General features: G+C 47.6%; 1 protein-coding gene across 7 annotated transcripts in view; it reads right to left on the bottom strand.

Moving 5' to 3' along the window:
* Nucleotides 1-525: 525 nt before the first annotated feature.
* Nucleotides 526-24,894, bottom strand: part of LOC140726056 (disintegrin and metalloproteinase domain-containing protein 19-like) — a 156,330-nt gene continuing 131,961 nt past the window's right edge. For 4 of the 7 annotated variants that reach the window (XM_073041955.1, XM_073041957.1, XM_073041958.1 and 1 more), the window contains 3 exons: nucleotides 23,387-23,785; nucleotides 13,474-13,586; nucleotides 526-8,150 (listed from right to left, as the gene is read on the bottom strand). In XM_073041955.1, the coding sequence (XP_072898056.1) occupies nucleotides 8,105-8,150; nucleotides 13,474-13,586; nucleotides 23,387-23,785 (558 nt within the window). In that variant the 3' untranslated portion in view covers nucleotides 526-8,104. Of the gene's footprint in view, nucleotides 8,151-13,473; nucleotides 13,587-23,386; nucleotides 23,786-24,894 lie in introns of those variants that run through there. The other 3 variants (XM_073041960.1, XM_073041962.1, XM_073041961.1) reach the window with 3 other exon arrangements.

Raw genomic sequence — 24,894 nt, 5'->3', positions numbered from 1 at the left:
CTGTTACTGCCTTGTCCCCATATCCCTTGATTCCCCTATCCATAAGATACCTATCTAGCTCCTTCTTGAAAGCATCCAGAGAATTGGCCTCCACTGCCTTCCGAGGCAGTGCATTCCAGACACCCACAACTCTCTGGGAGAAGAAGTTTTTCCTTAACTCTGTCCTAAATGACCTACCACTTATTCTTAAACCATGCCCTCTGGTACTGGACTCTCCCAGCATCTGGAACATATTTCCTGCCTCTATCTTGTCCAATCCCTTAATAATCTTATATGTTGCAATCAGATCCCCTCTCAATCTCCTTAATTCCAGCATGTACAAGCCCAGTTTCTCTAACCTCTCTGCGTAAGACAGTCCGGACATTCCAGGAATTAACCTCGTGAATCTACGCTGCACTTGCTCTACAGCCAGGATGTCCTTCCTTAACCCTGGAGACCAAAACTGTACACAATACTTCAGGTGTGGTCTCACCAGGGCCCTGTACAAATCTTTGAAGAAATAACAAGCAGGATAGACAAAGGAGAGTCAGTAAATGTTGTTTAATTGAATTATCACAAGACCTTTGGCAAGGTGCCGCACATGAGACTGCTGAACAAGCAGGTACTACAAGAAAGGTACTAGTATGGGTAGAAGATTTGGTGACTACCAGGAGGCAAAGAATGGGAATAAAGCGGTGGAGGCTTTGCTGTGGAATTCATTGCCACATACAATTATAGAGGACAAGTCATTGGGTATATTTAAAGCAGATGTTAATAGCTTCTTGATTAATCAGGATGTCAAAGGGGCGTAGGCAGAGGAGATTCAATTTGATATCCATACAACTAGCCTGGTGCAAGGTTGGATCATTCTGGGTGGCAAGCTGATTTGAAGAGCTTGAGAGAGTTTCTGGCTGGGCAACGGAGTGAGTCATGGTCTCAGCCCAGGGCCCTTCATAGCAGTGGTGCCTGGGTCCAAGTGCAAGGTATAATGTGCTGTTTACACAATTTAAACACTAGCCTGGATCAGAGGCGAGAGCTGATTTCACTCGCTGTCCGCAATCTTCACATCTCTCTCCCGAGTAGGAAGCCTTTTGCTGTTCTGTTGTTTGGTCAACTTAAATGCCTACCCAGATGGACTGAAAAAACAGGGTGTCATTTGGGACAAGAGCTGATTATGTTTGTCCTCAGCAATGGTCATCTCCATGGCACTGAGGCTCTAAAGACTGCCCCAGCTGCTGTGCTCCGGGCCTGCTAATAAGTGAGGCTTTGGGCCTACTCTGGGCAGCAGATCTAGGGACTCAGTTTTGGCTCAGAATGCTGTTGTTTGCTTCACTTGTTAGCATGACTTGTATTTTTTTTCTTTCTTTTGCACAAGTGTTGGTCTTTTATTTTTTTTCTTTGAGTTCTTTTGGGTTTCTTGCTTTGCGGCTACCTGTGAGAAAGCAAATCTTAAGGTTGTATACGGTTGTATAATTTATGCTTTCTTTGGTTATAAATGCAATTGAATCTTGAAAGGTTGCAGGGAGAAGGCAGAAAAATAGGATTGAGAGGGATAATAAATTAGCCATGATGGAATGGCAGAGTAGTCTCGATGGGCTGTTTTTTCTCCTACACCTTATGGTCTTATTCTAAACACAGCCCAGTCTATCATGAACGCTTGATCTCTCAATCTATCTCATCACCACTCTTGTACACGCTCTGTAATGTTATACACTGCACTTTGTAATATCACCATCTGTACCTCCTCAGTGTACTTATATAAGGAATGATCTGTCTGGACAGCACAAAAACAAGACTTTTCACTGTCTGTCAGTGCACATTACAATAGTAAACCAATTCCAATTAATGGGATACTGGCTTTCATTGCCCTGGCATTGCACACAGGAGCTGGTAACTATATACACCTCCGACCTCCTGGAGAACTGCATGCGGTTCCGGTCACTGTGAGAAGGATCAGTATTAGTTTATTATTGTGTCATGTACCGAGATATAATTTGATATTCATGTCTGTCTTGCAGACTGTTCATACAGATCAGATTATTACACAGTGCATTGTGGTAGAACAGTAACAGAATGCAGAATGAAGTGTTACATAGAAAGTGCAGTGCAGGTAAACAATAAACTGCAAGATCATAAGAAGGTAGATTGTGAGGCCAAGAGTCCATCTGATCATATAAGAGCTCCTTTCAAAAGTCTGATAACAGTGGGATAGAAGCTGTGCTCGAACCTGACAGTGCAGAAAAGGATGTAGAAGAGATTTAGCAGAATGCTAAATCTGCCTGGGATGGAATGGTTCAGTTATGAAGAGAAGTGGTCCCTGAGTGCAGTATGCTAAAAGGGGACCTGACTGAGTAAACACGATGATGAGGGGTACAGATAGGACAGACCTTAGGAAACTTCTCTCAATATCAGAGGTGTATGAAACTGACAGACAAGGGACAAGGACAGTCTAAGGGGGAACCTTCTTCACCCAGAGGCACGTGAGGGCCTGCACAAACTGCTGGAGGGAGCAATAGAAGCAGAGCTGCCGACAGTATCTGAGAGGTGTCCAGAGATGCCGACGGTATCTGAGAGGCATCCAGAGATGCCGACGGTATCTGAGAGATGCCAACTGTATCTGAGAGATGTCCAGAGATGCTGACGGTATCTGAGAGGTGTCCAGAGATGCTGACGGTATCTGAGAGGTGTCCAGAGATGCCGACGGTATCTGAGAGATGTCCAGAGATGCCGACGGTATCTGAGAGATGTCCAGAGATGCCGACGGTATCTGAGAGGTGTCCAGAGATGCCGACGGTATCTGAGAGGTGTCCAGAGATGCCGACGGTATCTGAGAGGTGTCCAGAGATGCCGACAGTGTGTGGGAGATGTCCAGAGATGCCGACGGTATCTGAGAGATGTCCAGAGATGCCGACGGTATCTGAGATGTCCAGAGATGCCGACGGTATCTGAGAGGTGTCCAGAGATGCCAATGGTATCTGAGAGGTGTCCAGAGATGCCAATGGTATCTGAGAGGTGTCTAGAGATGCCGATGGTATCTGAGAGATGTCCAGAGATGCCGATGGTATCTGAGAGATGTCCAGAGATGCCGACGGTATCTGAGAGGTGTCCAGAGATGCCGACGGTATCTGAGAGGTGTCCAGAGATGCCGACGGTATCTGAGAGGTGTCCAGAGATGCCGACGGTATCTGAGAGATGTCCAGAGATGCCGACGGTATCTGAGAGGTGTCCAGAGATCCCGACGGTATCTGAGAGGTGTCCAGAGATGCCGACGGTGTGTGGGAGATGTCCAGAGATGCCGACGGTGTGTGGGAGATGTCCAGAGATGCCGACGGTGTGTGGGAGATGTCCAGAGATGCCGACGGTGTGTGGGAGATGTCCAGAGATGCCGACGGTGTGTGGGAGATGTCCAGAGATGCCGATGGTGTGTCAGCGATGTCCAGAGATGTTGGACATCATTGACCAATTGCAGTGGGTCACCGTGGGAACAGACACACATTGATCAGCCGGTGAGGTTCATCGAGGGAACTGGCACACTGACCTGTTGGTGAGGGACACTGTGGGAATGGACACTCTGAATGGTTGCTCTGGGAGACTGTGGAAATAGGCACACTGAATGGTCAGTGTGGGTCACAGTGGGTATGGACACAATGACTGGTCGGTGAGGGAACCATGGGAATGGACACAGTGACCAGTTGCTGTGGGAATGGTCACATTTACCGGTCGGTGTTGGTAACCATGGGAAGGGGCACACTGATTGTTCGCTGTGGGTCACTGTGGAAACGGACACACTGACCAGTTGGTGTAGGTAACTATGGAAACAGAAACACCGACTGGCCGCTGTGGGTCAGTGTGGGAATGGACAGACTGACTGGATGGACAGTGTTGATAACCATGGGAATGGACACACTGACCGGCCGCTGTGGGTCACCATGGGAACAGACAGACTGACTGGTCAGTGTTGGTCACTGTGGGAATGGACACACTGACCGGCCGCTGTGGGTCACCATGGGAACAGACATACTGACTGGTCAGTGTTGGTCACTGTGGGAACGAACACACTGACCGGTTGCTGTAGGACACTGTGGGAACAGACATACTGACAGTCAGTGTTGGTCACTGTGGGAATGGACACACTGACCGGTTGCTGTAGGACACTGTGGGAACAGACATACTGACAGTCAGTGTTGGTCACTGTGGGAATGGACACACTGACCGGCCGCTGTGGGTCACCATGGGAACAGACAGACTGACTGGTCAGTGTTGGTCACTGTGGGAATGGACACACTGACCGCCGCTGTGGGTCACCATGGGAACAGACAGACTGACTGGTCAGTGTTGGTCACTGTGGGAATGGACACACTGACTGGTCGCTGTGGGTCACCATGGGAACAGACAGACTGACTGGTCAGTGTTGGCAACCGTGGGAATGGACACATTGTCCGGTCGCTGTGGGTCACTGTGAGAATGGTCACACTGACCAGCTTGTAAGGGTCACCATGGTAATGGACACTCTAACTGGTTGTTGTGGTTAACGATGGGAAAGGAGAAACTGACCAGCTGCTGAGGGTCACCGTAAGAATACTCACACTGACCGGCCAGTGAGGGTCACTGTCAAAATGGACACACTCACCAGTCGGAGAGGGTCACCATGGGAATGGACACAGACCAGTCGCTGTGGGATCAGGCACACTGACCAGTTGGTGTTGGTAACCGTGGGGATGGACACACTGACTGGTCGTTGCGGGTCCAGTGGGAATGGACACACTGACCAGTCGCTGTGAGTCACTGTGGGAATGGATGCACTGACCTGTCACTGTGGGAACGGATACACTGACCAGTCACTGTGGGAACGGCTACACTGACCCTTTGCTGTGGGTCACTGTGGGAATGGATGCACTGACCTGTCACTGTGGGAACGGATACACTGACCCGTCACTGTGGGAACGGATACACTGACCCTTTGCTGAGGGTCACTATGGGACGGACACACTGACCAGTCGCTCCAGGTCCTGTGGGAATGGACACACTGACCAGTCGCTGTGAGTCACTGTGGGAACGGATACACTGACCCGTCACTGTGGGAACGGACACACTGACCTGTCACTGTGGGAACGGATACACTGACCCGTCACTGTGGGAACGGATACACGACCCGTCACTGTGGGAATGGATACACTGACCCTTTGCTGTGGGTCACTGTGGGAATGGATGCACTGACCTGTCACTGTGGGAACGGATACACTGACCCGTCACTGTGGGAACGGATACACTGTCCCTTTGCTGAGGGTCACTATGGGACGGACACACTGACCAGTCGCTCCAGGTCCTGTGGGAATGGACACACTGACCAGTCGCTGTGAGTCACTGTGGGAACGGATACACTGACCCGTCACTGTGGGAACGGATACACTGACCCTTTGCTGAGGGTCACTATGGGACGGACACACTGACCAGTCGCTCCAGGTCCTGTGGGAATGGACACACTGACCAGTCGCTGTGAGTCACTGTGGGAACGGATACACTGACCCTTTACTGTGGGTCACTGTGGGAACGGATGCACTGACCCGTCACTGTGGGAACGGATACACTGACCTGTCACTGTGGGAATGGATACACTGACCCTTTGCTGTGGGTCACTGTGGGAACGGATACACTGACCCGTCACTGTGGGAACGGATACACGACCCGTCACTGTGGGAACGGATACACTGACCCGTCACTGTGGGAACAGATACACTGACCTGTCACTGTGGGAACGGATACACTGACCCGTCACTGTGGGAACGGATACACGACCCGTCACTGTGGGAACGGATACACTGACCCTTTGCTGTGGGTCACTGTGGGAATGGATACACTGACCCGTCACTGTGGGAACGGATACACTGACCAGTCACTGTGGGAACGGATACACTGACCCTTTGCTGTAGGTCACTGTGGGAACGGATGCACTGACCTGTCACTGAGGGAACGGATACACTGACCCTTTGCTGTGGGTCACTGTGGGAACAGATAGACTGACCAGTCACTGTGGGAACGGATGCACTGACCCGTCACTGTGGGAACGGATGCACTGACCTGTCACTGTGGGACGGACACACTGACCACACTTGTTAATAATGCTGAGCTCTTCCTTCAGACATCAGCCAGATCACTGAAATACCTTGTCTCACTGAGGATGTCACCCCTTCGTTTTCAGGAGTCCCCAGTGGTCGGACACTTCCACAGGCTGGAGCACTGGTCTGGGAGCCTGGTGCCTTTCCTTGTGGGAACAACCTATCCGCACACTGGTAGTGACATGGAAGCACAGGACAGAAGGGACTGTACCTCACAGTACCATTTATTGTGTTTCCAGTGGGCCATCCTGACCCAGAACTGCCCTGCACGCACAATGTTGGAGGAACTCGGCAGGCCGGGCAACATCAATGAGTGGGAATGAACAGTCGATCTCTCAGCCTTGGTGCTGCCTGAACTGCTGAGTTCCTCCAGCATTTTGTGTACACTGCTTTGGAATACAGCATCTGCAGAATCTCCTGTGCACAGAGCAGCCTTGACCTTCCTGCATAAACATGTTACCCTCTTGCAGTGCATCCTCTAACATCCCATCCACCCTGACCAGTCTGGATCTATCTCTCACGTTCTAGGAGTGACAGTAGTTAAGTGAGATGTGACTATTTCACACTTACCACTGCAGAGACCGAAGCTGGGTTAGGGTAGCTGTAGTCTTTGACTGGGTCAGAGGTGACCTAGCATTCATGGGGTCAGGGGTCGGCAGGACGACCCAAACGTTTCTGGGGTTATGTGTGTGGTTAAGGGCTGAGAAATAGGAGTGGCAAGTATTTGAAGTTGCCCAGGATTAGTGGGGTGTGGGGGATGGGGGGTCAGGGGTCTGAGGTGATGTTAGTGTCTGGGGTGAGTGTGTACCAAAATGGAGCTATACTAATCCCTGTGTCCAGAGCACGGACAGACCCAACACCCCGTGTCCAGAGCAAGGACAGACCCAACACCCCCTGTCCAGAGCAAGGACAGACCCAACACCCCGTGTCCAGAGCAGGAAGAGACCCAACACCCCGTGTCCAGAGCAAGGACAGACCCAACACCCCGTGTCCAGAGCAGGAAGAGACCCAACACCCCGTGTCCAGAGCACGGACAGACCCAACACCCCGTGTCCAGAGCAAGGACAGACCCAACACCCCCTGTCCAGAGCAAGGACAGACCCAACACCCCGTGTCCAGAGCAGGAAGAGACCCAACACCCCGTGTCCAGAGCACGGAGAGACCCAACACCCCGTGTCCAGAGCAGGAAGAGACCCAACACCCCCTGTCCAGAGCACGGACAGACCCAACACCCCCTGTCCAGAGCACGGACAGACCCAACACCCCGTGTCCAGAGCACGGAGAGACCCAACACCCCGTGTCCAGAGCACGGACAGACCCAACACCCCGTGTCCAGAGCACGGACAGACCCAACACCCCGTGTCCAGAGCACGGACAGACCCAACACCCCCTGTCCAGAGCACGGACAGACCCAACACCCCCTGTCCAGAGCACGGACAGACCCAACACCCCGTGTCCAGAGCAGGAAGAGACCCAACACCCCGTGTCCAGAGCACGGAGAGACCCAACACCCCGTGTCCAGAGCACGGAGAGACCCAACACCCCGTGTCCAGAGCACGGAGAGACCCAACACCCCGTGTCCAGAGCACGGACAGACCCAACACCCCGTGTCCAGAGCACGGACAGACCCAACACCCCCTGTCCAGAGCACGGACAGACCCAACACCCCCTGTCCAGAGCACGGACAGACCCAACACCCCCTGTCCAGAGCAAGGACAGACCCAACACCCTGTGTCCAGAGCACGGAGAGACCCAACGCCCCGTGTCCAGAGCATGGAGTTGTCAGTGTTCCCACACGGAGCTGTAGCTACACCCTGTGTCTCCAGCTTGGAGCTGAACCAACACCCTGTCAACCCAGTTTGGAGCTCTCACCACCCCCTATGTCCTCGGTGAAGAGCTCCGTGCACACCATGTCCCCAGCAAGGAGTTGTGTCCCTTTGCTGCAGCCAGTGAAGTACATTCAGCCTGCTGGTGGTAACGGGAGGCTCTGACAGTAGATCCAAGAGACTTCAGCGCCTGATGTTCACTTTTCCGTGGCTGACATCTGGAGTGGTTCTGGAAGACAAGATGAATGGTCACTGTCCTGAACCTGTGAGCAGGGAGACCCGCTGACAAACTAGCAGCCAGATAAACCTACCTCACCCTCATGGTCAACAGGAGGCTGATGGAGCTCATAAGTGTTCGGCTCGGGGCTCAGGACAGTGTCTGATATAGAGGTGGGGACTGTGCATCTGATACAGTGTTCAGTACTGTGCATGTGTGTGGTAATGTGCATTTTTTAATTTCAAAGTAAAATTTATCAGAATACATACATGTCACCACATATAACCCTGAGATTCTTTTCCTGAGGGCATATGTTACAAATCTATAGAACAGTAGCTGAAAACTGTAATCAAACTGTGCAAATGCAGATATAAATAAACAGTAATAAATAATGAGTATGAAAACAATATAACAGAATCCTTAACTGAGTGCCGTTTATCCCCTTTTGTTCAAGAGCCTGTTGGTTGAGGGGTTGTAACTGTTCTTGAACCTGGTGTGCGAGTCCTGAGGCTCTTGAACCTGATGGCAACAGTGGAAAAGAGCATGGCCTGGGTGGTGAAGATACCAGTCTGTAATGCAGCCAGTCAGCACACTTTCCACCACACATCAACAGAAGTTTGTTAAGATTGTTGATGACTTATAGACAATAGACAATAGGTGCAGAAGTAGACCATTCGGCCCTTTGAGCCTGCCCCACCATTCTGAGATCATGGCTGATCATCTACTATCAATTCCCGGTTCCTGCCTTGTCCCCATATCCCTTGATTCCCCTATCCATAAGATACCTATCTAGCTCCTTCTTGAAAGCATCCAGAGAATTGGCCTCCACTACCTTCCGAGGCAGTGCATTCCAGACCCCCACAACTCTCTGGGAGAAGAAGTTTTTCCTTAACTCTGTCCTAAATGACCTACCCCTTATTCTCAAACCATGCCCTCTGGTACTGGACTCTCCCAGCATCTGGAACATATTTCCTGCCTCTATCTTGTCCAATCCCTTAATAATCTTATAAGTTGCAATCAGATCCCCTCTCAATCTCCTTAATTCCAGCGTGTACAAGCCCAGTCTCTCTAACCTCTCTGCGTAAGACAGTCCGGACATCCCAGGAATTAACCTTGTGAATCTACGCTGCACTTGCTCTACAGCCAGGATGTCCTTCCTTAAGCCTGGAGACCAAAACTGTACACAATACTCCAGGTGTGGTCTCACCAGGGCTCTGTACAAACGCAAAAGGATTTCCTTGCTCTTGTACTCAATTCCCTTTGTAATAAAGGCCAACATTCCATTAGCCTTCTTCACTGCCTGCTGCACTTACTCATTCACCTTCAGTGACTGATGAACAAGGACTCCTAGATCTCTTTGTATTTCTCCCTTACCTAACTCTACACCGTTCAGATAATAATCTGCCTTCCTGTTCTTACTCCCAAAGTGGATAACCTCACACTTATTCACATTAAACGTCATCTGCCAAGTATCTGCCCACTCACTCAGCCTGTCCAAGTCACCCTGAATTATCCTAACATCCTCATCACATGTCATACTGCCACCCAGCTTAGTATCATCAGCAAACTTGCTGATGTTATTCTCAATGCCTTCATCTAAATCATTGATGTAAATCGTAAACAGCTGTGGTCCCAATACTGAGCCCTGTGGCACCCCACTAGTCACCACCTGCCATTCCGAGAAACACCCATTCACCGCTACCCTTTGCTTTCTATCTGCCAACCAGTTTTCTATCCATGTCAATATCTTCCCCCCAATGCCATGAGCTCTGATTTTACCCACCAATCTCCTATGTGGGACCTTATCAAATGCCTTCTGAAAATCAAGGTACACTACATCCACTGGATCTCCCTTGTCTAACTTCCTGGTTACATCCTTGAAAAACTCCAATAGATTAGTCAAGCATGATTTGCCCTTGGTAAATCCACGCTGGCTCGGCCCAATCCTATCACTGCTATCTAGATATGCCGCTATTTCATCTTTAATAATGGACTCTAGCATCTTCCCCACTACTGATGTTAGGCTGACAGGACGATAGTTCTCTGTTTTCTCCCTCCCTCCTTTCTTAAAAAGAGGGATAACATTAGCCATTCTCCAATCCTCAGGAACTGATCCGGAATCTAAGGAACATTGGAAAATGATTACCAATGCATCCGCAATTTCCGGGGCCACCTCCTTTAGTACCCTAGGATGCAGACCATCTGGACCTGGGGATTTGTCAGCCTTCAGTCCCATCAGTCTACTCATCACCGTTTTCTTCCTAATGTCAATCTGTTTCATTTCCTCTGTTACCCTATGTCCTTGGCCCATCCATACATCTGGGAGATTGCTTGTATCTTCCTTAGTGAAGACAGATCTAAAGTACTTATTAAATTCTTCTGCCATTTCTCTGTTTCCCATAACAATTTCACCCAATTCATTCTTCAAGGGCCCAACGTTGTTCTTAACTATCTTCTTTCTCTTCACATACCTAAAAAAGCTTTTGTTATCCTCCTTTATACTCCTGGCTAGCTTGCGTTCGTACCTCATTTTTTCTCCCCGTATTGCCTTTTTAGTTAAGTTCTGTTGTTCCTTAAAAATTTCCCAATCATCTGTCCTCCCACTCACCTTAGCTCTGTCATATTTCCTTTTTTTTAATGCTATGCAATCTCTGACTTCCTTTGTCAACCACTGTGGCCCCTTTCCCCCCTTTGAATCCTTCCTTCTCTGGGGGATGAACTGATTTTGCACCTTGTGCATTATTCCCAAGAATACCTGCCATTGCTGTTCCACTGTCTTTTCTGCTAGGATATCTGTCCAGTTAACTTTGGCCAGCTCCTCCCTCCCTCATGGCTCCATAGTCTCCCCTGTTCAACTGCAACACTGACACCTCCGATCTGCCCTTATCCTTCTCAAATTGCAGATAAAAACTTATCATATTATGGTCACTACCTCCTAATGGCTCCTTTACTTCAAGATCGCTTATCAAATCCTGTTCATTACACAAGACTAAATCCAGAATAGCCTTGTCCCTGGTCGGCTCTCGTACAAGCTGTTCCAAGAATGCATCCTGTAGGCACTGTACAAACTCCCTATCCTGGGGTCCAGCACCAACCTGATTCTCCCAGTTCACCTGCATGTTGAAATCCCCCATAACTACTGCGACATTACCTTTGCCACATGCCAATGTTAATTCCCTATTCAACTTGCACCCAATATCCATGCTACTATTTGGTGGCCTGTAGACAACACCCATTAGGGTCTTTTTGCCCTTTCTGTTCCTCAGTTCTATCCACACAGACTCTACTTCTCCTGATCCTATGTCCCCCCTTGCAAAGGACTGAATCTCATTCCTCACCAACAGGGCCACCCCACCCCCTCTGCCCACATTTCTGTCCCTACGATAGCACGTATACCCTTGTACATTCATTTCCCAGGTCTGATCTCCCTGCAGCCATGTCTCCGTTATCCCAACAACATCATAGTTACCCATTCGCACCTGAACTTCAAGCTCATCCGCCTTATTTCTGACACTTCGTGCATTCAGATATAGAATTTTTAGCCCATTTCTCCTCTCTCTGTTTGAATCACTGCCTGTTGTGTTTAACCCAACAAGTTGTGTTTAACTTGCTGGATCCGCAAAGACTTCTGGGGAAGTAGAGGTGCTGTTGTGCTTTCTTCACAATTATATGATGGGTCCAGGCAGGACAGGTCCTCTGAGATAGTGACACCCAGGAGTTTAAAGTTACTGACAATCTCCACCTCTGATTCTCAGATGATTACTGGCTCATGGACCTCTGGTTTCCCTCTCCTGAAGTTTACAATCAGTTCCTTGGTCTTATTAACATTGAGTGAGAGGTTGTTGTTAGTACTCCTCTCAGCTAAGTTTTCAGTCTCCCTCCTGTATGCTGATTCATCACCCCCCGTGATACAGACCACAATAGTGGTATCAACAGCAAACTTGTATACGGTGTTGGAGCTGTACTTAGCCACACTGTCACAGGTGTAGAGAGAGTAGAGCAGGGGGCTAAGTATAAATCCCTCTGGTGCTCCTGTGCTGATGGAGAATGTGGAGATGTTTTTGCCAATCTGAACTAACTGGGGTCTACAAGTGAGGAAATACAAGATCCATTTGCACAAGGGGGTTGGAGTTTACTGATTAGTTTTGAGAGGGTGATGATGTTAAATGCTGAGCTGTAATCGATAAAGACCATCCTGATGTTTGCTTTTTTGCTGACCAGATGTTCTAGGGTTGTGTGAAGAGCATCGGCTGTAGACCTGTTGTATTGGTAGGCAAATTGGAGCGTATCCAAACCACCACTCAGACATGAACTGATATGCTTCAACCCCAACCTCTCAAAACTCTTCATCATTGTGGATGCAAGTGCCACTGGGTGATAGTACTTAGATAGATTATCGCGCTCTTCACTCTTCTTGGGCACCAGTACAATTGAAGTCTGTTTGAAGCAGGTGGGTACCACACACCACCAGAGCGGGAGGTCGAAGATATCCGGTGTCACTTGTGTGTGTGTCCAGTGTGTGCACGTCCGGTACCGCGTGCGTGTGCATGTGTCTCCTGTACAGCGTGATTTTTCAGGTACAGCGTGTGCACGTCCAGTATCGTGTCTGTGTGCACATCCATGTCAGGTACAACGTGTGCGTGTCCAGTATCATGTCTGTGTGCACACCATCTTAGGTACAGCGTGTGCATGTCCAGTACCATGTCTGTGTGCACATCCATGTCAGGTACAGCGTGTGCATGTCCAGTATCATGTCTGTGCACACATCCATGTCAGGTACACCGTGTGCATGTCCAGTATCATGTCTGTGCACACATCCATGTCAGGTACAGCATGTGCGTGTTCAGTATCGTGTCTGTGTGCACATCCATCTTAGGTACAGCGTGTGCATGTCTAGTATTGTGTGTATGTGTGCGCGCGTCCGCCTCCAGTATGGCATGCGTCTCTGGTACAGCATGCACATGTCCGGTGCAGCACGTGTGTGTCTGGTACTGTGTGTGTGTGTTTCTCCAGTACTGTGCATGTCTGGTACAATGTGTATGCGTATCCAGTTGTGAGTGAGTGAGTGCGTGCGTGCGTGTGTGTGTGTGTGTGTGTGTGTCCAGTCCTGAACGCTGTGTTGTACCTGGTGCGGCTCAGCAAGTGCACGGTACATGAAGAACCCAGTCCTCCAGCATTGGAGACACAGCTTCCTCTGTGGGGAAGGAGAGCATGGGCAGCACATGCAGACAGGGGTACACAGTGTTCAGGGTACGGGGGCAGGATTATGCAGGGTGGGGTACATGGGCAGGGGAGTGTGGGGTGGGAGGTAAACAGGCAGGTATATTTCACATACCTGAGTACAGAGCGGGAGAAGGTGACAGCCGCTGTGGGCAAAGCTGGGTACTGGGATACGGGGTCCTGTGCTGATACACCGGTGCTGGGGGTCACCCTCTGTCGGTGTTCCCTCTGAAACACAAACACAATGGCATAGAATCAGCGTCAGAGCCACCGGTCCCATACATAGACAATCAGGAGCACAGAGCATGGTTCATCTTAGACCACGCCACACCACACCACACGAGAGGCCCTTCAGACCATAATGTTGGGCCAACCTGTACAAACCTGATTCATGATCAAACTAACCCTTCCCTCCTACTCAGCCCATAAGCCTTCATTTTTCCTACACCCATCAAAGAACCTCTTAAATGTCCCTATTGTACCAGCCTGGGCCATCTCACCCAGGACTGGCTTTCAGGCAACTATCAATCTCTGTGTAAAACAAATCCTATCTCTGACATCTCTCCTGAACTTCTCTCCACTCACCTTAAATGATATTCTCTGGTTTTGGGGAAGTCTCTGGTTATCCTCTCTATGCCTCTCATCATCCTGTACATCTCTGTCAAGTCATCTCAACTAGATATGGCATAGCTATTTCCCAGGGATTCTAGGACAAGAGGGCACGACTTCAGGACTGAAGGACGTCCATTTAGAACTGAGATGCAGAGAAATTACTTTAGTCGGGGGGGGGGGGGGGGGTAAATCTGTGGAATTTGTTGCCTCGAGCGGTTGTGGAGGCCAAGTCATTGGGTGTATTTAAGGCAGAGATAGATAGGTTCTTGATTAGCCAGGGCATCAAAGGGTATGGGGAGAAGGCAGGGGAGTGGGGAAAACTGGAAGAATTGGATCACTCCATGACTGAATGGCGGAGCAGACTTGATGGGCTGAATGGCCTACTCTGCTCCTGTATCTTATGGTTTTATGGTCCAACTTCCTTCACTCCAAAGTTCCAGCTCGCTCAACCTTTCCTCAAAAGACGGCAGCCTGGTAAATCTCCTCTGTACCCTCTCTAAAGCTTCCACATCCTTCCTAAAAGAGGCAACCAGAACTGAACGCAATATTCCAGTGTGGTCTAACCAAAGTTTTAAAGAGCTACAACATTACCTCACGGCTCTTGAACACCATCCCCTGACTAATGAAGGCCAACACACCAAACACCTTAACCACCCTGTCAACTTGTACTGCCACTTTGAGGGATCTATAGATGTGGGTGATGGGGGTTGGCATCACTACCAAAGGAGGTGTAAGTGTTCCTTCCCTCTGATAGCTTGCCCCTCCTCGCCCCACCTTGATCAGGATCACGTGAAGCCATGGGAGCAGGTGGTGGATGGTCGTAAGAGTACTAGGTGCATTTCACAAGTCCTAGTTACACAACCATTGACGCCAGGCAGACAATCTCTGAAGTATTGATAATGGCTAGGGTCACAGGATTTGTAAAGGCACTGTCTAGAAGAAGGCAATGGCAAACCACTCCTGTAGAAACATTTGCCGAGAACAATCACGGTCATGGATAGACCATGATGGCCCATGTCATATGGTACAGCACATAATGATGATGATGACAATAGTTGTAAACCCAAAGATTCATTTGTTCCTCCACACTGGTAAGAATCTTGCTATTAACTCTGTATTTTGCTTTCAACTTTGACCTTCCAATGTGAATCACTTCACAATTTTCTGAGTTGAACTCCATGTGCCACTTCTTCCCCCAACTCTGCATCCTGTCAATCTCCTGTTATAAACGACAGTATGATAATTGTCCACAGTAACTACAACCCCACCAACATTTATATTGTCTGCAAACTTACTAACCCACCCTTCAATTTACCTCATGAAGGCCATTTATCAAAATCACCACTGGCCACCAACTTCCAGGCAGAATAATTCCATCTACAACCACCCTCAGCCTTCTACAGGAGGCCATTTCTTTAGGTACACAAACAGACAGATACACACCCACACTCACCCTCACCCACCCACACACGCATGCGCAGAACCACAGCCACGCACACACTTACACACCCCCACCAAAAGCCACACAGACACACACACCTACAGCCACACCCACCCACCCATACACACAGCCATCCACACTGACAGTCACACACACTCACACAGCCACACACACAAGCAATCATACACAGAGACACACACGCACACCGACACACACACGCAAACACAGACACACACTCATACAGACCCATACACACAGGGACGCACACACACACACATCCCCGCACGCACACTCATACAGACTCACACACACAGACAGACACACACTCATACAGATACTCGCACACACAGATTCACACTCATACAGACTCACACACAGAGACTCAGACATGCAGATACACCACACACACACACACAGAGATACACCACACAGACACACACAGACACACACACACACACACACAGACAGGCACTCAGACACTCACACTCAGAGTCACAGATGCACACACCCACCCACACAGTCCTTTCAACATTCAGTAGGTTTCCATAAGACCACAAGACACAGGAGCAGAATTAGGCCATCTGGTCCATCGAGTCTGCTCCACCATTCAATCATAGCTGATCCTTTTTCCTTCTCCTCCTCAATTCCAGTTCTCGGCCTTCTCCCCGTAACCTTGGATACCATGTCCAATCAAGATGCCATGTCCTGTCAATCTCTGCCTTAAGTACACCCAACGACCTGGCCTCCACCACTGCATATGGCAACAAACTCCACAGATGCACCATCCTTTGGCTAAAGAAATTTCTCTGCATCTCTGATTTGAAAGGACGCCTCTCTATCCTGAGGCTGTGCCCTCTTGTCCTAGACTCTCCCACCATGGGAAACATCCTTTCCACATCTACTCTGTCTAGGTCTTTCAAAATTCGAAAGGTTTCAATGAGATCCCCTCGCATCCTTCTGAATTCCAGTGAGTACAGGCCCAGAGCCATCAAACGTTGCTCGTATGGTAACTCTTTCATTCCTGGAATCATCCTTGTGAACCTCCTCTGCACTCTCTCCAATGCCAGCACATCTTTTCTAAGATGAGGGGCCAAAAACTGTTCACAATACTCAAGGTGAGGCCTCACCAGTGCTTTATAAATCCTCATCCTTTCTCTTGTATTCTAGACCTCTTGAAATGAATGCTAACATGGCATTTGCCTTCCTCATCACTGACTCAACCTGCAAGTTAACTTTCAGGGTGTTCTGCTCAAGGACTCCCAAGTCCCTCTGCATCTCAGATTTTTGGATTTGCTGTTTAGAAAATAGTCTGCACATTTCTACTACTAAAGTGTGTGACCATGCATTTTTCAACAGTGTATTTCATTTGCCACTTTCTTGCCCATTTTCCTAATCTGTCTAAGTCCTTCTGCATCCTACCTGTCTCCTCAACACTACCTGCCCCTCCACCAATCTTCATATCATCTGAAAACTTGGCAACAAAGCCATCTTTTCCATCATCCAAATCATTTATATACAGCATAAAAAAGAAGTGGTCCCATCACCGACCCCTGCAGAACGCCACTAGTCACTGGCAGCCAACCAGACAAGGATCCTTTTATTCCCACTCGCTGCCTCCTACCAATCAGCCAATGCTCTAACCATGTTAGTTACTTTTCTGTAATAGCATGGCCTCTTAACTTGGTAAGCAGCCTCATGTATGGCACCTTGTCAAAGGCCTTCTGAAAGTCCACATATGCAACATCCACTACATCCCCCTTATCTATCCTACTTGTAATCTCCTCACATGGGACTATACTCTCTGGAGTTCAGAAGAATCTTATAGAAACATACAAAATTTTGAAAGGGATAGATAAGAAAGATGTTTCCATTGGTGGGTGAGACTAGAACTAGGGGACATTGCCTCAAGATTCAGGGGACAAGATTTAGGTCTGAGATGAGGAGAAACTGTTTTTCCCAGAGAGTGGTGAATCTGTGGAATTCTCTGCCCAGGGAAACAGTTGAGGCTTCTTCACTAAGTATATTTAAGAAACAGTTAGACAGGTTTTTACATATGTTACGTACTCGTGACACGTGACAGTGGTACCCTTGTCATGTGACTGTTTTTTTTTTGCAGGGTATAAAAGGAGGACCCCTCCCTGTGAGGTGGGGCAGTTCGTGGCTGGATTTGCCATGTTGACTTCATGCCACTGCATGATTTAATGTTATGACGCAGTTTAGTTGAAAGATGAAGTTTTATCTAATGCATAAAGTTTAAAAGGTTATTGCCAGCAGTTTCTTTACAATACTGCTATTTGAGAATCAGTGGAGAGTGAAGATCGGAGTTCGGGAGTTAAAGATCGAGGAGAATCGATTTTCGACGGTGAAATGGGTTCGACCTTATTTGATCCTTATTCGGAAGGATTTCGTTGACTATTCTCGTGTTAATCCCTGGGATGACCAGAAAGGATTGAGAATGGTGATAAAGGAAAGGTCAGTGCCTTTAAGCCGTTACGTTTCATAAAATTCTTCGTGGGAAGAGTTCGACTTTGGAGACTGAAGAAAAACGACGTGAAAGAGAATTTAAATCGTCTTGAAAAGTCTCTCCTTTTTTAAATGGACTGAGCATTTTGAACTTTTGGCAATACCACTTTAAAGAACTGTTCTTGCAACATCGCTTTAAGGACTGTTTGAGCTGCATCGCTTTAAGAACTGTTCAAGCTGCTGCACAGCAGCTGATTTCCGGTTATGTTAGTGTTTTGTTTACTTTTGGGGGGTTTGTTTTCAGTGTTTAATAAACATGTTATTTGTTATATAAAACCCTTGCCTAACTCACATATATTTATTGTTGCCTGAATACGTAACACATAGTAAAGGAATTAAGGGTTATGGGGAAAAGACAGGTAGATGGAGCTAAGTTTACGGACAGGACAGCCATGATTTTATTGAATGGCGGGGCAGGCTTGATGGGCCGGATGTCCTACTCCTGTTCCTATTTCTTATGTTCTTATGTTTATGTTCTTTGCATGGAGGGCTATAGTTTGGGTGCAGTTCGATGGGAGTAGGCAGCTTAAATGGCTCGGCATGGACTAAATAGGCCAAAGGGCCTGTTACTTTGCTGTACTTTTCTTTGACTTTATGACCCTATACACAGAAAGGTGCCAGAGAAGGGTCAAAAAAGTCATGAAGGATCCCACCCACCCTTTTCAAGGACTGTTTGTTCCACTCCCATCAGGGAGGAGGCTACATAACATTCACACCAGGACCATCAGACTCAAAAACAGTTACTTTCCCTAAGCAGTAAGTCTGATCAACACCTGCCACCCTCTAACCCACAGCTTCACCACTACTTTATCATCTCCTGTCAGAGTCACCTATGTACAGACACTGCTGTGCCGAGAAACATAGAAAACCTACAGCACAATACATGCCCTTTGGCCCACAAAGCTGTACCGAGCACGTACTTACTTTAGAAATTACCTAGGGTTACCCATAGCCCTCTATTTTTCTAAGCTCCATGTACCTATCCGGGAGTCTCGTAAAAGACCATATCGTATCTGCCTCCACCACCATTGCCGGCAGCCCATTCCACGCACTCACCACTCTCTGAGTAAAAAAACTTAGCCCTGACATCTCCTCTGTATCTACTTCCAAGCACCTTAAAACTGTACCCTCATGTTAGCCATTTCAGCCCTGGGAAAAAGCCTCTGACTATCCACAAGATCAATGCCTCTCATCATCTTATACACCTCTATCAGGTCACCTCTCATCCTCCGTCGCTCCAAGGAGAAAAGGCCGAGTTCACTCAACCTATTCTCATAAGGCATGTTCCCCAATCCAGGCAACATCCTTGTAAATCTCCTTTCCACCCTTTCTATAGTTTCCACATCCTCCTGTAGTGAGGCGACCAGAACTGAGCACAGTACTCCAAGTGGGGTCTGACCAGGGTCCTATATAGCTGTAACATTACCTCTCATTTCTTGAACTCAGTCCCATGGTTAATTAAGGCCACTACACCATATGCCTTCTTAACAAAACTGTCAATCTGCACAACAACTTTGAGTGTCCTATGGACTCGGACCCCAAGATCCCTCTGATCCTCCACACTGCCAAGAGTCTTACCATTAATACTACATTCTGCCAGCATATTTGACCTACCAGAATGAACCACCTCACACTAATCTGGGTTGAACTCCATCTGCCACTTCTCAGCCCAGTTTTGCATCCTATCAATGTCCCATTGTAACCTCTGACAGTCCTCCACACTGTCCACGACACCCCCCCCACCCCCCACCGACCTCTGTGTCATCAGCAAATGTACTAATCCATCCCTCCATTTCCTGATCTAGGTCATTTATAAAAATCATGACGAGAAGGAGTCCCAGAACAGATCCCTGAGGCACACCACTGGTGACCGACCTCCATGTAGAATATGACCCGTCTACAACCACTTTTTGCCTTCTGTGGGCAAGCCAGTCCCCTCGGATCCCATGCCTCCTTACTTTCTCAATAAGCCTTGCATGGGGTACCTTATCAAATGCCTTGCTGAAATCCATATACACTACATCTACTGCTCTTCCTTCATCAATGTGCTTAGTCACATCCTCAAAAAATTGAATCAGGCTTTTAAGGCACAACCTGCATTTCACAAAGCCATGCTGACTATTCCTAATCATATTATGCCTCTCCAAATGTTCATAAATCCTGCCTCTCAGGATCTTCTCCATCAACTTACCAACCACTGAAGTAAGACTCACTGGTCTATAATTTCCTGGGCTATCTCTACTCCCTTTCTTAAATAAGGGAACAAACTCTGCAAACCTCCAATCCTCCAGAACCTCTCCTGTCCCCAATGATAATCCAAAGATCATTGCCAGAGGTTCAGCAATCTCCTCGCTTCCCACAGTAGGCTGGGGTATATCTCATCCAGTCCCAGTGACTTATCCAACTTGATGCTATCCAAAAGCTTCAGAACATCCTCGTTCTTAACATCTATATGCTCAAGCTTTTCAATCCACTGTAAGTCATCCCTACAATCGCCAAGGTCCTTCTCCATAGTGAATACTAAAGGAAAGTAATCATTAAGTCCTCCACTATCTCCTCTGGTTCCATACACACTTTTCCACTGTCACACTTGATTGATCCTATTCTCTCACGTCTTATCCTCTTGTTCCTCACATACCTGTAGAATGCCTTGGGGTTTTTCTTAATCCTGTCTGCCAAGGCCTTCTCATGGCCCTTTCTGGCTCTCCTAATTTCATTCTTAAGCTCCTTCTGCTAGCCTTATAATTTTCTAGGTGTCTATCATTACCTAGTTTTTTGAACCTTTTGTAAGCTTTTCTTCTTGGCAAGATTTTCAACTGCCTTTGTACACCATGATTCATGTACCCTACCATCCTTTCCCTGTCTCATTGGAACATACCTTTGATAGATAGATAGATAGATAGATAGATACTTTATTCATCCCCATGGGGAAATTCAGCATTTTTTCCAATGTCCCGTACACTTGTTGTAGCAAAAACTCATTACATACAATACAATACTTAACTCAGTAATAATATGATATGCATCTAAATCACTAGCTCAAAAAGCATTAATAATAGCTTTAAAAAGTTCTTAAGTCCTGGCAGTTGAATTGTAAAGCCTAATGGCATTACACAAACATCCCCTGAACATTTGCCACATTTCTGCCATACATTCCCCTGAGAACATCTGTTCCCAGTTTATGCTTCCATGTTCCTGCCTGATAGCTTCATATTTCCCCTTATTCCAATTAAACATTTCCCTTACTTGTCTGTTCCTATCTCTCTCCAATGCTATGGTAAAGGAAATAGAATTGTGATAACTATCTCCAAAATGCTCTCCCACTGAGACCTGACATTTGACCAGGTTCATTTCTCAATATGAAACCAAGTACAGCCTCTCCTCTTGTAGGCTTATCTACATACTGTGTTAGGAAACTTTCCTGTACACACCTAACAAACGCCACGCCATTTAAACCCCTTGCTCTAGGGAGATGCCAATTAATATTGGGGAAATTAAAATCCCCCACCACGAGAACCCTGTTATGACTGCACTGTTCCAGAATCTCTATTCCCATCTGCACCTTGATGTTCCTCTTACTATTGGGTAGTCTATAAAAAGCACCCAGTAGAGTTATTGACTCCTTCCTGTTCCTAACTTCCACTCACAGACACTCAGTAGACAATCCCTCCATGACCGTGCCTAGTATCACTTTAAGGACATACAATCAATCTGTGCATATAAGCTACCTTATGTATTTATATTTATTGTTTTTTTAAATTATTGTGTTCTTTATCTTATTGTACTGTTCTGTTGCATCGGATGGGGAGTATCAATCTCCTTCACACTTGTGTACTGGAAATGGCATTGAATATGGAGGGTGTAATGGAAACACTGAGAAACAAATTAGGACAGCAAAATGGAAACATAGAAAATCTACAGACATGACAGGCCCTTCAGCCCACAATGTTGTGCCGTTCGTGTAACCTACTCTAGAAACTGCTTAGAATTTCCCTAGCGCTCTAATCCAAACATCATCCTTGTAAATCTCCTTTGCACTCTCTCTATTGTACCCCCGCCCTTCCTTTAGTGAGCTGAGCACCAATGAATACAAACAATGAAATATCCTTGACAGGTAAGATTAGGGAGAAACCAGGCCATTCCATAAGTATATCAAGAATAAGGGGGTAGCCAGGGAAAGGCTTACAAACTACACCACAACCTCCCAACTCCTGTACTCAGTGCCCTGACTGATGAAGGTCTCTAAGCTAAAAGCCTTCTTCACCACCCTGTCTCTCTGTGACCCTATGTCCCTCTATTCTGCAACACTCCACAATGTACTGCCATTCACAATGCAACTCCTACCCTGGTCTGATCATTCAAAATACAACTTTACAAAACTCTAGTTAGGCTACTTCTGGAGTACTGCACTGTACTGGAGTTCTGGGCGCCCCATCATAGGAGGGATGTTGACGCTTTGTAGAAAGTGCAGAACAGAATTATCAGGATGTTGCCTGGAGGGCACGTACTCTAATGAGAGGTTGGACAAACTTGAGGGGTCTTCTCTGGACTGGCGGAGGCTGAGGGGAGATCTGATAGAGGTTGATAAGATTATGAGAGGCATAGAGTAGACAGACAATATGTTTTCCCCAGGTTGAAATGTCTAATACCAGAGGACATGTGTTGAAGGTGAGTGGGGGTAGGTTCAAAGGCAATATAAGGGACAAGTTTTTTTAATATAAAAATGGAGGATGCCTGGAGTGTGCTGCCTGGGGTGGTGGTAGAGTCAGAAACATTAGGGAATTTTAAGAAATGCTTAGATAGGCATATACATGTGAGAAAAATTGAGGGACACAAAGATTGTGTAGGCAGAAGAGATGAGTTTAGTTAGCCATTTAATTACTAATTTAATTGTTTTGGTACTACATAAGGTCCCCCATCACCCAGGACATGCCCTCTTCTCATTGTTACATCAAGGTGGTGGTACAGGAGCCTGAAGACTCACACAGCTTTCAGGAACAGCTTCTTCCCCTCCACCCTCAGATTTCTGAATGAACAGTGAACCCATGAAATTACCCCAGTATTACTTTCTCCCTCTATTTTTGCACTATTGGTTCAATTTAATTTTTTAATATATGGGCTTCTTATTATAACTACACACACAAAATGCTGGTGGAACACAGCAGTCCAGGCAGCATCTATAGGGAGAAGCACTGTCGATGTTTCGGGCTGAGACCCTTCGTCAGGACTAACGAAGGGTCTTGGCCCGAAATGTCGACAGTGCTTCTCCTTATAGACGCTGCCTGGCCTGCTGTGTTCCACCAGCATTTTGTGTGTGTTGTTTGAATTTCCAGCATCTGCAGATTTCCTCGTGTTTGTTCTTATTATAACTTACAGTTTTTATTATTATATATTGCATTGCACTGCCCCTCCCCCACTCTCTGGTCTCCGTATTGATTAGCTGCCCACTCACCTTCCCAGCGTCCACTCTGGTGTCCACAGCCAGCATCGGCTGGACCACACTGACCAGCTGTAATTGACGTAGACTACACCGAGACGGAGGTGGAGGACGAGACGGAGCTGGAGAACCAGACAGAGGTGGAGGACGAGACGGAGCTGGAGAACCAGACAGAGGTGGAGGACGAGATGGAGGTATCAGACGAGACAGAGCCGGAGAACCAAATGGAGCTGCAGAACCAGACAGAGGTGGAGGACGAGACGGAGCTGGAGAACCAGACGGAGGTGGAGGACGAGATGGAGGTATCAGACGAGACAGAACCGGAGAACCAGACGGAGGTGGAGGACGAGATGGAGGTATCAGACGAGACAGAACCGGAGAACCAGACGGAGGTGGAGGATGACATGGCACTGGCTGCATGAAGAAATCAAACTTTAGGACACAGGAGTAGGCCATTCGAACCCTCAAACCTGACCCACCATATGATGCGATCCTGAAGAAATAATACTGAAGAAATACATATATTCTCTCTCGCTGCTAGAGTAAACAGCCAGTAAAATCTCAGATGAACACACCCCACACACTCTCTCTCGCTGCCTCGATAAAGCAGTCGTCATAAAGGCAGTCGGCACTGCCTTTCTGAGACACCACACCTTGAAGATGTCCGGGGTACTTTGTAGGCTAGCACCCAAGATGGAGCCGACTAAATCTGCAGCTTCTTTCGGTCCTGTGCAGTAGCCCTCCCCCCACCCCCATACCAGACAGTGAAGCAGCCTGTCAGAATGCTCTCCACGGTACATCTATAGAAGTTTTTGAGTGTATTTGATGACACATGCCTTTAAGTACCCCAAAAACCACATTTTAACAATTGACCCCCAAGGGTTCCTTTACTTTAAGGTCTCTAATCAATTCCAGTTCATTGCACAACACCCAATCCAGAATGGTTTCAACCACCAGTTGCTCTAAAAATCAATCTTGTAGGCATTCTACAAATGCCATCTCTTGGGATCCAGCACCAACCTGATTTTTCCAAAATACCTGCATACTGAAATCCCCATGAGTATTGCCCTTTCAACCTGCATTGTCTCTCTCCTGTTGTACACTGCAGCCCACATCCTGACTACTGTTTGGAGGGCTGTATATAACTCCCACGAGGGTCTTTTTATCCTTGCAGTTTGTTAACTCTACCCCACAGGAGGCTACTATGTCACCTCTTTCTAAGGATTGATTTCATCTTTTACTAACAGAGCCACCCCACGCTCTCTGCCTACCCGCCTGTCCTTTTGATACAATGCGTATCCTTGGATGTTAAACTCACAGATGTAATCTTTCCTCACTACTACTCCGTAGTGCCTACATCACAACTGCAAATCTCTAACTGTGCTACACGATCATCTACCTGATTCTGCACACAGCACGAGTCCAAATGTAATGCCTTCAGACCTGCATTCACCATTTTTGATTTTGACCCCCTTTTACATTTCAACTCATCCTGTTGACTGCAGTTTAACCCTGTCATCAGC

This window comes from Hemitrygon akajei, chromosome 4, assembly GCF_048418815.1.
Source record: "Hemitrygon akajei chromosome 4, sHemAka1.3, whole genome shotgun sequence".
Taxonomy (NCBI): domain Eukaryota; kingdom Metazoa; phylum Chordata; class Chondrichthyes; order Myliobatiformes; family Dasyatidae; genus Hemitrygon; species Hemitrygon akajei.
Note: the sequence above shows the minus strand (reverse complement) of the source record. Positions and strands in the feature narration are given on the sequence as shown.